Here is a 16052-nt window from a genome sequence, read left to right as displayed (position 1 = left end):
GACCCCGTTGAGGTCTTGATTTGAGGGATTGAACACCCTTAGATTGTTTCATTTCACTTGAAAACTTGCATGGATGCTGGCTGGATTTTGTACTTTTTATGGGGCGAGCTCATAATTCTAGAGGAATGATCTGATGTGAATCTCATAGCTGGTGAATCTTAATTGGAGCATGGTGAGATTTGGACCCAACTGAAATGATTACCTCTGCATAATCTAATGAATGCCGATTATTATTTTTTTTCGCAGTGTTTGCAATCACATGTTGAATTGTGATCAGGTGGGATGCATAAATGAAATCCTAAAAAATAGAAGGCTCCTAATCATGTCAGCTCGTTTTTGTTATGCTGCTGATAGGTGGGGAATTAGAAAAATATATAAATTGCTGTCAACAGCGGAATTCGAAAAATATATAAATTATAATAATTAGCCTTGCGGACAATATGATGGTTCCGACCTAAAAGATGTAATGGTCTGTGAGCATTGTTTAATGAATTAAAGATTTTCTGCTTCAAAAAACATTAATCTGTTTTTCAAAGGTGCTGATGGAGATGATGATTGCCCAATCAAGCGTCTAAAGGATAAACAGCTTGGTAAAAACTCTCCTGTCGAACCACATCTCTCCGACCACGATGCCTAACCAAACGATTATATTTTTGGGTGCAGATGAATAAAGGCGCAACTGCATAACGACAAGGAAACCCAAGATCAATCTTGGAAAACATGTTGCAAAATCACAATTTCAATTCAGTTGTGCATCCAGACACGACCTGTAGATATCTAAATTTATGAGATAATGCCAACCCTCCTCTCTCACTGCAACCTTGATTGCCTGCCAAAACACAACAAGATCCATGGCCTGTAGACAGCTATCCATGTCACAGCAACAAGAAAAGGAAAGGAGGAGGAAAACACTTAAAACAGTCCTCATACATATGAGAAAAAAGAAATATAACAGATTCTCATATCCCCTACTTGTGCCCCTTCTTTTTCCACAAATCCCCAAACATTCGAATACCTGACCCCTTTCTCTTCCCTCCTCCCAACCCATCATCCGAGTCATCAGCCATCGGTGAACCGAATCCAGTATAGCCAACTGGGTCATACCCACCGAGGTGCTTGTCCATGGAGCTGCACCTCTCAGCCACCCTACCATTCATATCTGCTCCCCCAGCCAACACTGCTGCAGCTGCATCTGCTGCCTTCCTCCATTGCTCCGTCTGCACCCTCAGTTTCTTCATCTCAGTTTCCAGTGCGAGCTTCGCTCCTTCCACAGTTTTCAACTCCTCTGTCAACTGGGCCATGCGGGCCTTGCTCTCTTCCAGCTCCATTCCCATGTGAGTAAGCTTCAAAGCCGCTTCCTCTTCCTTTGCCCGAGCCACAGATGCCTCTGCTGCTGCCTCAGACACCTGCCTTTTCAGCTCATCATTCTCCGCACAGAAGCTCTCCAGCTCCTCATCTTTCTCTGCCAACTTAACATTCAGTTTGGCTATCTCGGCACTCTCAGGTGAATCCACCGGCTTCTCCATCTCAGCTAGTAGTGCTTCTGAGCATTCTTCAGTTGGTTTGGTTTCATAATCTTCTTGCTCAGGTGTGTGGCCCACCTCGATATTAGGCTCCACTGATACTGGCCCTGGCACTGCTGGAACCTCAAAGACATCAGTTTCTGGAGAGTTCTCGTCGAATGCATTCTCTTCTTCACATGATTTTGCAAGGGCGATGTCAATGCTCTTTTTCTCTTGGGTTTCATGGATTTGTGGAGTTTCATCGGTTTGTGGAGGATCTTCAGCAGGGATCTGTTTCTTTGTATTCTCAAGCTCTTCTTGAACTTCTTTCTTTGCAGCTTCTGAAGAAGCCAGCTGCTCCTTCAGTTTCTTGAGTTCTTCTTGTGCTTGGCCCAACTGGGTTTCTAAATCAGAGATGCGGGTCCCACGTTTCTTCTGTGATAAATGATCACACATTTAAACATAAAAGTAAATATTACAACCCGCTTTCTTTTCCTGAAAGAACAAAAAACTATGATTTACACAAAAAAATAAAAATAAAAATCCAGACAGGCCATTCTTCAGGTGGGCTATCCATGTAAATGGGACCCTCAGCAACTCTTTCTGCACCATAAATTTTGGAATCCAAATCCTCTCCTTACCACAAACATGAAACTCCTGTTTGTTGCAATCTGATTGGGCCACATCATCACACACTGCATGTAATGAAAACAGGAGTTGCCTGTTTGTGGCAAGCAGAGGATCCGGATTCTGCAGCAGACGAATGAACCAGCCTAGCTTCTGCAAATTATTCATACTAGGGGTTATGGCATGTGCAAGACGTGGAGAGAGTTGGGGAGAGGAAACCGGAGAAAAAGAATAAGGGAAAGGGTGTGGTTACATGCACGTGTGCTACATGCAGAGAGAGAGAGAGAGAGAGAGAGAGAGAGAGAGAGAAGGTTTTCAATAGTGGGTGACTCATGCACACTTTTCCAGTGCTGGGACCTACTCGAGCTTTACATCTGCCATGGTTTTTGGCCTACTTCCTAACATGAGCGAGCATAACAGGTATGAACTAGATGCTGGTATTAATCAGAGCGGGCTCCAGAGAGACTTTATTGCACAGGCTCCCCAATGCTACACCTACCGTGTGAGTACGTGCAAAGAAGGGAGTGTGCAAGGCACTCCCGGGGAGTTGAAATGACAAAATTGCCCTCAGGTTTTAGGGCTACACACGTAAAAAAACGAAGCTTTTTTTCACTTCACATGACTGATTACAGGGGCAAAAATATCCCAAAACCGTGTTCCTGAAGACCTCGAACCAAATGAGGAATCACCAAGAATGAGAGGTAAAACATAGAATATTAAAGCTGAAAGCATACCTCAGCAATTGGATTTCGTGGAGAACGCCGATCACTACTGAGCTTGGGACTCCTATCAACTGTAGGGCGGTTGGTCATGCTGGAGTGCACTCCATCAGATTCCGAGCTGGAAGTCCTCAGCTGAAGAGGCACACGAGGAGAACGCCTTTCTGGGATTTCTGACCCCCTATAAATTACAATACTAATTCAGAAATCTCAATTTTCCATTGGTTAATGAGGAATGCAATTTTGCAGCTCAAAGGTTTGTGTCAAGCAAGGCATTGACACATGCAGGAATGGCACAAATATGCAAGTTCCAGGTAGCTCATCGGGCAGGCCCCATGATAAATCTTCCTTTGCCGAAAACTCCATCCAGACCAAACATCAGGTGGACTACATGAGTACATATGCATTGAAAAACATAGCTAGAAAACAGATAACCAATTTTATTTTATTTTTCGAAAGATAACGAGACTTTGATTAACATAAAGGAAAAAAAAACAAAAAACAAAAAACAGAACAAAAACAGCAGCCGATACTGCTGAGATAGCAGACAAAGGCTACAAACCAAGAAACAAAAGGTTGAAATCCTTAGAGGATTCAACAAGAGTGGCCCATTCAATGATTAACGACTTATCTGCCGTTCCTCTCCTCCCAAACGCACCACCAAATGGCAAGAAGGGCCATTTTCCACAACATGTTCCGCTTCTTTCCAAGCTTCACCCCTTGCCAATCCAAAAATAGAGAGGAGACGGAATTAGGAGGGCACCAACTGAGACCGAAACAGGTCCAAACAGCAGCCCAAATTGAAGAAATGAATGAACAGTGAAGGAGCAGATGGTCCACCGATTCCTCCGCCTTCATACAGCCAGACAAATGTTCACTAAGCACATCCCTCTCTTCCTAAGAGTATCCACTATCAGAATTCTTTTCAAAATGACCACCCAGCCGAACATGATGAAATATGGAGGGGCCGGGATTTTCCCAATGGCCCAACTGATGGGTGGGTCAACCTGAGTTTTTACTAGTTACATGGTTCCGAATATTGGTGCTGCGTATTAGCCGTGCAAAAAACCAATCTTTTAATCACAAAATCCAGTCTGAAAATATCATGAAATTGGAAAAAAAGGAATTCAAGAATCTATCATTGTTGTGTTTTGGATATGCATATAATGGCATATCACAAACTTCTGGAAAACTTGACCTACTAAAAGTCGACCAAATGAGCTAACATGAACCAAGTTTGCTTTTGCAGATCAAGGCTCATTGCATTGAAATACAATGAAAAAGTAGATGAAAACATGAGAATAGAAGTGACGATAGACCCTTTTCCTGATTTTTCTTATAAAAATCCATTTCCCATTTCGCTTCGATGAATCCTACTAAATCTTTTGTTTTGACCCCAAAATAGGACTGGACATAGCCTAATTTGACTTTCTAAGGTTCTCCATCTCCATGATTGAAATTAAAATAAAAAAGAAGAAGAGAGAATTTTGAAAAAAATAAAAATAAAATCAAATTCCAGCCTCCATTTTGTATTGGGATGTATTTGACTGATACGGGCCAATGTACCCAACACATGCCGCTGTTTTATTTTATTTTTTGGGATGGGCCCATATGGAACTTGTGCCACATATGGTATGGGACTGATACAGCATGGATATTCCAAACCGTAGATAGGAAACGCTAAACAGCACCCTTGATGAATCAACTTGTCAACACACATGCTGCACTAGCACACGTGGGTTGCTGTGTAGGGTGCATGCAGATGAGTAGCTACAAATACCACTCCTCACCACCCACCCACTTAAGCAGCTGTCCCCTTGCCGACTGTGGAAGCTAGGCAACAGCCAAGGGACCAGATGTCTAGTATTCAGGTTAAGTGCCTTGAGATTTGGGAGGCATTTGAAGTGCTCATGCATCAGAAGTGAACAACGATGGGGATAGTGTCCTGACTCCTGATGCACCTACATGCACAAATAAGGGCCATGCTTCCGTTGTCCAGAGCATTACTTGTGGGCCCTATTGTTGAATAGTAGCCTAGAAATAGACATTAGACAGTTACAGGACAAAAAAAAATAAAATACAACAAGAATTGAAGGGAAAAGGCAGGAATCATTCATGTTCGGACTTTTGAGAAGATTAAAAATCATTTTCGCCCCTGCTCATTTGAATTATGTTAAGCAACTCCTTCAGGTTAGGAACTTTATTTACCATAGTGATCAACTATTATATGGATAAGATATACTAAGGCCCTGTTTACCACTTTAAAAAATGTTCTCTTCTCATTTTTTAGGTAACAGCAGTTATGTATTAGAGATTATAGTTTATATGAATTATGGATTATCAAGATTCATTTTTAAGTGGGCATTCAAGCAGGGACTAAAACTGTGTATCTTAATAAATAATTAAGCAGGCATCCAAAAATGCATCACTGTTATGGTCATTCAATCAGAGCAATATTGGACCATGGCCAGTGATGACGATTCCAACTGACTGAACAGTCACAACGACAGGCTAGAAGTTTAAGTAGACCACAGCATGAGGTCTCAACGTTTGATAGTATCACTCCTCTTGAAAATAATTTTTTTTACTATTGTTGAATTATGTCAAGGATGTCATCAAATACTCTCATGGCTAGGGAAATACAGAAGTGAAAATAATGAAATCTACACAGAACTCTAGAACACAAGATCCAGAGGCCAAATGAGTTGCATTTCTCACCTTGATCTCGGCATTTTTGGTTCTCACACTTGGAAGTTTTTCTTTAATCAGGATTTTCCCGTCCACCTGGAAGCAGAAACTTTTGCACTGAGGACATTAGTAGTAGAAGAAAATTAAAAAGAAAAAGGATGAGCATAATGCTAAGAAATCAATCCAATTCTTGGCCCCATTGCAGATGGTATATGAACTGATTCAAGCCATTTAATCTTGCCTGTTGAAATAAAATTTATGCTTTTAAGCCATCCATTTGATGGACCTCAATCATATGGGTAGGATCATCTGATCAGAAACTATTGCACTGCGGACATCTGTGATAGAAGAAAATTACAAAGAAAAAGAACTAGCATATATGCTCAAAAATCAATCCAATGCTTGACCCCCTCACAGATGGTACATGGCCCAAAGATCACACCAAACTGATTCCTAGCCATTTAATCTTGACTGTTGAATTAGAACTCCTGTTTTCAAGCTACTCATGTGACGGACCTCAATCACATGGGTAGGATCATCTGATCAAGAAAAAATTTGGACCATGCTCCACAAGTAGGGGCAAACAATTTGGACATTCTGGAGGGATGTAGGCATGCAACATACTGTCTTAATTCCTACAATATTAGAAAGGAGCACGCATTGAAGTTGCATGGTCGCAATAAGTTAAATTCAGAAATGAACTGTGACAAAACACTCCAATGAGACTTGAGGAGGCAATTTGTAGCACACGCGCCCAGGCCACCATGAACAGGCATGTGAGATCTGTACCACTCATTGGGTGGGCGCCACCATGAACATGCCCAGGCCCAGAAGTCAGTCGATCCACTAATCAGATGGCCAACACATGTAGAAGCAAGGTGGATATATAAACTCCTAGCCCCAAGTAAGCTGCTCAGTAGGAGTCTTGGGACTGCTACAAACTGGATGTCAGTTGCTAAAGCCTCCGCAATTCGAAGTATTATATAATGCCTGACCAGAGCATATCACATCTCCGATGGGCAGAGTAGAGGTGTGAGTGGGCCCACATTTGGGTGATCCAAGTAGTTCATCAGGTGGCCCAGCATGGATGAACCATGCCCCAGAGCATCTTCTATCAGATAATTTGAACTGCCATATGGGTGGACCGCAAATAGATGGCATGGCCAATGGCCACATTTAACAAGGAGAGATTCACCTGTGATATGCGTGAGATTTTCGGATGGAAGATTCCTACGACTGATTCATGATGAGTCCCACAAATCGAATACAGTGAAACAGGGAAGCCAGGCGCATCTGTACAATTGCAAAATTCCTTACTTCTTGCAGGCTAATGTAGCATTTCTCAAAATTTGAGTTAAAAAACAAGTGACAACGGAAGAAGAAGATAAAGGGCAATAGATTCTTCACATTTTCATCGATCTAGACCATCCAAAATAAGGACCCAATTGGGATCTTAATCATCTGATGATACTATCATGGTGACCGTTCAATTTGTACTGCTGACCATTTTGTTTTGATGAAAATTGGATGGTTAGCAATATCAAATAAGTAGGATCTTTGCCACATGTTTTGTCTACTGCATGGATGAGTTGGAGAAGTACATGTACAAAGCTTGCAGATTATGTTTGCTGTGGTGGAGAACCCACACCTCAGCAATATACTAGAGGGAGGTTTGATCCGCCCCTACCAACCACTAAAAACAGTCACATGTGCCAACAATGCAGGTTGGTGGGAGATCCAATCTATTAATCAGGTGGGCCCAATTTGTCGATGACCCAGTTCCAAACTCAACCCATTCAACTCCTCCGTTGGCAGAAATTGTACGACTGAGCAGAGAACACATGTTCTTCACACGTGATCTAAGGCATGCAAAGTTGGCACGTGTGGCTGCGCGTGGGCTTCGCAAAAAGCTGTAGCAGGCACCGAGTAAAATAATTGCCCATTGCACATGCGGCCCACTCCTAAAGCAATATTGAATGCGTTGTTTCACGACTGAAGAGCTTCTTTTTTTTTTTTTTGTTCACGGCAGCGACCGACATCTTTAATAAAGCTCATCTGTCAAGATTTTCAAAAATACGATACATCTGATAGCCATTTCAGATCAAGAAGACCAAAATGCCCTCGTAGATGTTGGTGTAGAACTAAACTCTGGGGTTGGTTAGGGAAGAAGTTAATAGGAGTTTTTGGTCATTTCATTTCAAAAATACCACCACCGAGTGCCTCTGCTATTCTTGCCCTCGCATTCGCTCGTAGGTGACTGTTTCAAAATGACAAAAAAAACAAAAGGAGCCACCCACCCAGACCGTACACAGTGGAGACCACTGTTGTTGAAGCAGTCCCCAGAATCACACGGATGGAACGATCCTAGCCATACAATTGGGTCTTTTCTGATGGATTTGCGGAAATATGAAATCGCGAGCACACGAAATTCGTTGGATATTAGCCTCCATTCGTATGGGATCCACTACTTGGACGGTGTCGATCCATCGCTCCGATTTTAAAACCGAGGAATGCAAATCGCACTCGCATGTGGGCACTTAGTTACACGTGTTTGAGATCATCACTGTCCATCAAGCGATCCTAACAACGTAGATGGACCATCTAAAAAATCAGAATTACAGGATTATTATGTTATCCTCAACTGTACAAAATAATATGAACAGTTCAGATAAATCTGATTGACGGCTTAAAGTTCTCTGTACATCTATGGCCCACCTGATGATCGTATTTGCGTGATTCTATATGCATGAAATCATCACATTGGGGATCTCCTGGCGACAAGGTCAGATCTTTCACACGTGTGCACGTGAGACTGCACTCGTGCACTCGAGCAAGTGCAATTACCATTTCTCAATGAAATGCATATAAACCCTTTTTAGCACTGCTCGTTCTCGCATCGCCATTCTCCACTGCAGGAGTGGAAATCGTAAACCATCGCTCCGGTGGGCCACCATCTTTGCAGGCAGAATAAGACAGCTTAGATTGTTTAATCACTACAATGTCTAGCCATGGCATGTTCATGTGATCACCACCAAATCAACGGTTCAGATGACCACGAACTACAAGGTAAATATGCGAGCGATGGGCATTTACAATGTCACAACCCTCGAAAAAAAATAATTTCGTATAAATGATTCTGGAACTGAAATCTCACAAAACAGCTTATTTAGAGAGATTAAAACAACAAATAAAGAAAAAAAAATCGCATGTTGAGCTAAAAGCAGAGGCGAAAACCCCCTCTTCAGTTAAAAGGTTCAGTAAAAGGAGATTAGAACACACCTTCTCAAGAAAACAGAGGAAAAGGAAGCGTAAAAACATATTCTCACGAAAATCAGCTTCAGCAAAAGAAAAACACTCGATCTACAACGAAAAATCGGAGAAAAACAATTTACTTTGGAAAAAAGCGGTCTACTCCAACCAAACATCCGAAAATCCTCAAGAACTCGGAAAAATAAAATCTCAGCAGCGATATGAGCAAAGGAATCTCACCAATGAGAGAGATCGCTGAAGCGAGACGAAACCTCAATCGCTTTCTTCTAACAGATCCGAACACCCTTCCATATTACCAATCGAGTGCCTGAAAAATGCACGAGAGAGAGAGAGGGGAAAGCTCGGTGAAGGAAGGGCAGAAAGGTATTTATAAGCGACGGTGGTTTTCAAAACAAAAGGCGGTAACATTGGGAGAGAAGCTGTCGGGGTTTTTGGCCCTTTTAAATTAAAGTGGAATGGACACGAGTTTGGAATCCGCAGAAAGGACAAGAGGAAAGTTTTGAAAACCCTTTTCTTGAAAATCCAACCTTTTATCCTTTTCCCGACTTGCTCTCCCGCAGAGCAGAAAAGCTGGGGTGCTGTGGCCAGGCAGGACCTCCAATAGCATGCAGATCTCCTGTCCACGTGTCACCCATATATCCAACTTTGCGAGCTATTCAAATTATAGGACACAGGAATCAACGGTCAAATGAATATTTTAGTCAAAGGTTATAATTCAACAAAATTTTCAGGTTACCCGATTAGAAACATCCAATCTACCCATATCTTGTGTTAGTGGTTTAGTTCCATCTAGAGGAAGATTACACGACATTGACGGTTTAGATTGAATTTATTGCTTTTGGAGGTTAGCAGTTGTTGGGGGCATGTGTACGCAAGGTCATGATCCATCATCTCAAACAAGGGAGCGGATTAGCTGTTACCCAGGCAACAGCTTAGTGGGTGTTACCGTAATCATGTGGGGCCCACCTTGATGTATTTTTTTTTATATCCAAGCCGTCCATATGTTTTTCCACCTCAATTTAGGAAGCGATCCCAAACCTTAAGAAGATCCAAATCTCAGGTGTACCATACCACTAGAAATAGTAATGAATGACCATTAAAACTTTTTGTGGCCAACATAATTTTGTAATCAATCCGGTCTTTATAATTTTTTTTCCTTCATCCATGTATTCTTGACATTATCAAGAGGTTGGATTGCAAATAAACATTACTAAAGCGTTACCATGTGGCTCTTTGGAATTTTTAATGGGGAGGCACTCAATCACCACTGTTTCCTATAGTGTGGCCTACCTAAGATTTAGATTTTTTTAATTTTTGAAAATACTTACTAAAATGATCTGTTGAAACGGATGGACGGCGTGGATATACAAAAAATCATCAATGTTGGTCTCACGGTAAGGGTAACACCTCCCACTGAGGTGGACATGATGGTTTTGATTTTGGGGCCGTGAACGAAGAGAGCCATCGTTTGCTACATGACTACCATACCAACTTGAAATACCTCCTTCGTTTCTGCTAAATTACATAATAGTCCCAAATGTTGGTGGCCACACGACGGAAACGCCCTTGTGGTACCAAGACAAGAATACTCTTCGCCTAAGGGATCTTGTGCCCACACATGTACAAGATCTAAGCCTCTTATCAGTTGGGCCCCACGTGTAGATGCCATGACAAGAAACATGAATTGGGATTGTGGACAGTTAGCCAATTTATTTTAGCCTTCCATGTCTTTCGTGGATGTGTGGCCCACCTGACGAGCCAATCGCCCTGAACTCTAGGCCAAGCGATTGGATCTTGTGCACGTGTCGGGTCCACTCTTCCTCATCGGCCTATCTTCTATAATAATACTTCAGTGATGAATCTAAGTTATTAAGAAGAGTTTAATGCAAGCCATAGGGATTTATTATTATTATTATTATTATTTTGGTACTAAGTTTATCACCAAACACTGTGTAGCCTGTGAAAATCATTCTTCTAGCAAGTTTATTACCGTAGCCCGTGTAGCTTATAGTTCACGATATGGATGTGGAAGGTCAGATCCACCCCGTCCATCAAGTGGGATGCCTTGTGCTTGTCCTTGATTTAAAAAATCAGGTTGATCAAAATTAATATAAGATTATTGGCAGTTAAAAATGAAAAATATTTGTACTTATTTTAAAAACAAGTGTTCACAAATCAGAAGTTAGGATTGTTCAACAATTTTGTTTTAAAATGCAACTGCTATGCTACCGTGGATTCCACAATTTAGTTGATTTAATTTGAGTTAATTAGTTATGTTTGGAATAGTTTGATTTTTGAAGTGTCCCATCAACTGTCAATGAATAGATTAGATGGAATGTAAAAGCCATTGACCACAATTTAGTTGAATTAATTTGAATTAATGTAAATTTAACTCTCAATTCATGTAGCATGCCCCACCCAAAGTGTTCTAATATTTCACCAACACATGTTCTAATATTAGAATATGAGCCCAAATATGAGGGAGATCTATAACTTAAGTCAGCCACATAAGTGAGGATCCATGCTCTAAATAGAAAATATAGAACATAGCGTGTCACATAGTATTCAACCTTCTAAAGTGTGAGGTGTGAGGGGCATTGCGTGTAGTGTGAATTACAGACTACTACTAAATCTTTATCCAAGGTTATGGTTGATTATGCCAAATTAGATTAACTATTATTAAAATTTAACAAAATTTCATGACATTTAGTGCAACCTAAAGTAATAAGAAGAGATAATGATTAAATATAAAGATGAAGAAAGAGTAACAAAATTGATTTAATATTATCACTTACATTATTTTATGAAAAGTATTAAAAAGATCGAATAACTAGTTTTGTATGAGGGTGATATTTGGGCTTTCCCTCGATCCAGGTGGGAACCACCTTAATTATGTTTTAATGGGCAATATCTAAATATCGCCGTAAGCTCCAAGAAGGTTTCAATGATTGGGTGTCTCCATCATCACCATTTCCTGTGGCATGGCCCACTTGTATTTTAGATCTTCGTTTTGTTTGGGATCATAATGCCCTGAAACAAGCTGACAAAATGGATGGACGACTTGGATATAACACAATTATGGTGGACCCCTCTTGAGGGTTTTGGGACGCTATAGGCAAAATAGCATCCCTAATTAGTGTGGGTAGATGGGGAATGATAGGAATAGGGAGAGGGATGCGTTGATAAACCAGAACAGAGGTGTGATGATGGGCTCATTGAAGTAGTCCATTAAAATACAATCAAAGTTGTTGAGCGATGTGGTGTGGACGTACACTGACGTAGAATTAAAACATTCTCCACACGTGCACATACGCTGCATGTAAGATAACTGGCAATTTCAATTAGAGAACTGATATCCTAGACGCAACCGCGCTAGCTCGTGGTGCCGTAACATCTTTCTGGCACCTACAATGAAAATGGTAGGCCCCACTCAGGTCACCTTTCATAAAAATCAGGATCCACTGACCTTGGGTGGGCCACAATTGTAAATTGAGTCAGATCATCTGTGGTCCATAGATTCTAATGGCGTGGCCCATCTAATGAGAGCACGACCCTAACTTTTCATCAGGTGTTCATGTGGCAGGCCTACCATTTTCATATTATGAATGACCAAACACACACTCTCTCTCTCTCTCTCTCTCTCTCTCTCTCTCTCTCGTACTTATTCAGGTAGATTTGATAGAACAATGGAACTGCCGTGGTGTACTCACCCATAAATAATACGTGGATATTTAATGGTATTTGCACTAGTTGTTTTGGGTACATGTGGCCCATATCAACTCATCTCAACCGTTGACAATTTAGGATGCACTCTAAAAAAAGAGAGGATATGATACAGTAAAGCCGTTCAACCTATAATAAAGTAGTGCACCAATCAATGTATACTGGCAACATCTAAAAAGTTGAATTGATAACACTGAGCTAGAAGAACCGGAAGGGAAATTCCTGCGGTGGGCCATTCCATGAAGATTCTGTATGTCTTCCTGCAACACTAAGCTATGTCAGGTTCATGCTAATGCCTGTATTGTATCTCTGCCGTTCATCTTTTTCGCCAGCTTGTATTAGGTCATGAACCCGAGCATGAATTAGAACTATAATCTTAAGGGATCCTACCAAAGGAAACAGTGGCAATATAACCTCTATCATTTAAACCTTTCTATAGCCTAAGGTGATATTTATTTTGGCATCTCACATAGGTTACTTGAACTTGATGAAGAGAAAACATAAATATCAAATTGATTTAAAATTTAAGGGCCTCTAAGAAATTTTTAACGATGGGTATTCAATCCCCTTTGTTTCCTATGGCATGGTTCACTTGAGCTTGGGAACTACTCTTTGCTTGGTTTTATGCCATAGAATGTGCTAAAAGATCAAATGAATAGAATGAATATAATACATGCATCATAATGGCTCCCATTAAGCCCGAAGCTAGGTTATAGGAATCCTTGCAACCCCTGCTATAATACTTTATTACATGCAGCAACATATTTTATGTGTATTATTCTAATGTAATTGGCAGTTTGATGTATGTCATAGTTTTTATAAGACCAGATATTTCACATGTAGTCGGTGTTGTAAGCAGATATATATTAAACTTCGGCAAAATAATATTAAGAGGTAGTGAAATGGCAATTTCATTATTTACGAGGTAGAGTGGAATACGTCTTGACATTTAAAAATTTATTGGAAAAATTAGTAAGCCATGTGGATATCGATTATACAGGAAATATGGATAACAAAAAATCGACTTCCGATTAAGCGTTTGTACTAATGGATGAAGCGATCAATTAAATGTCAAAGCTTTAATCTTTGATTATTCTTTCCACAACTGAATCTGAATATATGGCATTGACGGAGGTGTTCAAGGAAAGTATTTGGTTGCGTGGAATAATGAACGAACTTAGGCTTCAATACGAGGAAATGCTGATTAATTGTAATAGCAAAAGTGCGATCAAGCTCAAGTGGTAGACTGAGTGAAAGATACCTCGTTTCAACACTTGAGGTCTTAATATCGATCCCTAGTGGGGGTGGTTAACAGTGAAGTGTGAACTGACAGTGGGGTTTACTAACAGGCTAAAAAAAATGGTAAAGAATTCAGTTTACTATTTTAGAACTAAACATGTTGATGTTAGTCATCATTTTATCCAACAAGTGTTTGAGGAATGCGATGTCACTTTCGAGAAGATCTATACGAGCATGAATCTGACGAATATGCTTACAAGGTAGTTCTCACATAGACGTTTAAGTTTTGTTCGACTTCTTTGGGTTTAGCATAAGTTTAATGAAAACAAAGTGTGCACGAGAAGTGATGACGATGGTGAAGTTATGATAGAGATTAGTTAAAGCTTAGAGTTGCGGTTCATGCTAGTTGAAGCCATGATAGAGATTGTTGTCTGATGTCTGCAATTTGTATAGGAAATATGAGTCTCGATCGATCGACTAACATAGTCGATTGATCGAGTGAGCATAGAATTATACATATTGGCCTCTAGATAATTTTGGACAGGTTCAACCGATTGACTTGGAGGCACGAACAATTGACAATATTCGAAAAATATTTGTAAACTCTCTAGACACTTTTGAGCATGTTTAAGTGATCAATCAAGTGTTACTCGATCGATATCGGTTGATCAACCCTTAGATCAACAGCACACACGATTCTATGTAATTGTACAATTAGTTTTCTATTCCAGGTGTCATGTTATATTATATGTGTGTGTGTGTGATATGAATGTGAATCTGAATGAGGACACATGTGCATTTTTGTTAGGTTAACACCCAAGAACTCGAAATTAAAGTATATGTATTCGGGTGCCGATTTTCGAGGTATTACTTTCTATCATATCATCTCCTTATAAAAAGTGATTTTAATAGAGAGAATAGAGTTACAGTTTTTTATATAATAATTTGTTCTTTACTTTAGTAAAGTTCTGCTAACTCTATCGTGTGAGCCTTTTGGGCCAAAAGTCAAATTAGTTTGAATCAAGTCCAATTGATTTGAAACTTTGGTAGATTTTGAATTCAGATTCCTAATGACAGGGTCATAAGCTGCCTTTAGAAGCACTCCCTTTTTTTCATGTTTCTTTCTATCAAAATGTTTTTATAGCACCTGCTGTCACCCTCTAAAACAAAGTGGCGTACGTACAGCAAAAAGTTGTACGGCAATTGTTTGTGTTTAATTTAGTTTAGAACATTAAAAGTATGGTCAAAATTGGGTTTTAAATAAATGAAAACATCAGAAATTTAAGAGAATGAAAAGCTCTATTCTAATATAGTTTTAACTTAGAACTAGAGTGAACAGGGCCTATATATGTGCGCATGCCTGTATGCACACGTATGTGGTTAAAATAGAAGACTTTAATTAGAGAAATTCGAATTTCTATATATATATATATATATATATATATATATATATAATGAGAGAGAGAGAGGGGGTCTTCTTTGCCTTTTCTCAAATTGTTCAAGTAATCTGCATATATAATTAGCCCGTGTATATTAAAAAAATTACCTTTTACTCAAATTTATGATCAATTGGTGGTAACTACCTGTTTCTATTTTAAATTGCCTCCGAAAGTGTTTTTAAATCAAATGTGATTAATGGAGAAAAAAAACAAGTGTAGCTTCCTTTAATGCGAGTCTCAAAATGTGTTTATCAAAATGAGATAATCCAACCAGTGTGAGTTTCATATAGTTGTAAACGCACTGCAATTCTCATAATGGATGGTTCATAGTGGGCCCATCAATGCATCATCATGGATTGACCAGCATATGGATCCTTCACCGCTGCTCTCCCATTCAATAATGCTATTAATGATAAGAAAGAAACTACTCCTAAACTCCAACCACACGACGTCGAGTGGATGACCCCACCAGCTGTCCTATTCACATCATGTGATGGACCCTCTTTTTTTCTCTCTCTCCCTTTTTTTTCTTTCTTGTTTTTTCTCTTTTTTTTTGAACTCACACCTTACACACCCGCGCACTCAAAGTGGGATTTCACGGCAATGGGTAATCAAAACTTTGGCCTCGTGTTGAAACTCTCGTGAGCCTAACGGTCTTGCATGAGTAAGAACCAATGCTTAGACACCCCACATGCTGTGGACTTCAATGTTTTTTCACTCACACTCCACGCACTTACGCAACAGTAGAATTTCACCACAATTAGTACTCGAATCCACGATATGGTGTTGAAACTCTTGCAAGTCTACCACCTGAGGCATGAGCAAGATGCTTGAACAGCCTCACA

General features: G+C 40.1%; 1 protein-coding gene across 4 annotated transcripts; it reads right to left on the bottom strand.

The window, feature by feature from the left end:
* Positions 1 to 721: 721 nt before the first annotated feature.
* On the bottom strand, positions 722 to 9170 carry LOC131245556 (interactor of constitutive active ROPs 1-like). Of its 4 annotated transcripts, none has more exons than XM_058245094.1 (4): positions 9026 to 9170; positions 5567 to 5645; positions 2864 to 3029; positions 722 to 1937 (listed from the first exon to the last, which is right to left on the bottom strand). In XM_058245094.1, exons 2-4 carry the CDS (start codon positions 5578 to 5580, stop codon positions 969 to 971), a joined length of 1149 nt encoding a protein of 382 aa, XP_058101077.1. In that variant the 5' UTR covers positions 5581 to 5645; positions 9026 to 9170; the 3' UTR covers positions 722 to 968. The 4 variants fall into 4 exon arrangements, with proteins under 4 accessions (XP_058101077.1, XP_058101078.1, XP_058101080.1 ...); XM_058245095.1 differs by having other exon boundaries at positions 5567 to 5632; XM_058245097.1 differs by having other exon boundaries at positions 5567 to 5653; positions 9026 to 9167.
* Positions 9171 to 16052: the final 6882 nt, after the last annotated feature.

This window comes from Magnolia sinica, chromosome 5 (genome assembly GCF_029962835.1).
Source record: "Magnolia sinica isolate HGM2019 chromosome 5, MsV1, whole genome shotgun sequence".
Classification (NCBI taxonomy): Eukaryota; Viridiplantae; Streptophyta; class Magnoliopsida; order Magnoliales; family Magnoliaceae; genus Magnolia; species Magnolia sinica.
This window is presented reverse-complemented; position numbering and strand designations above follow the sequence as displayed.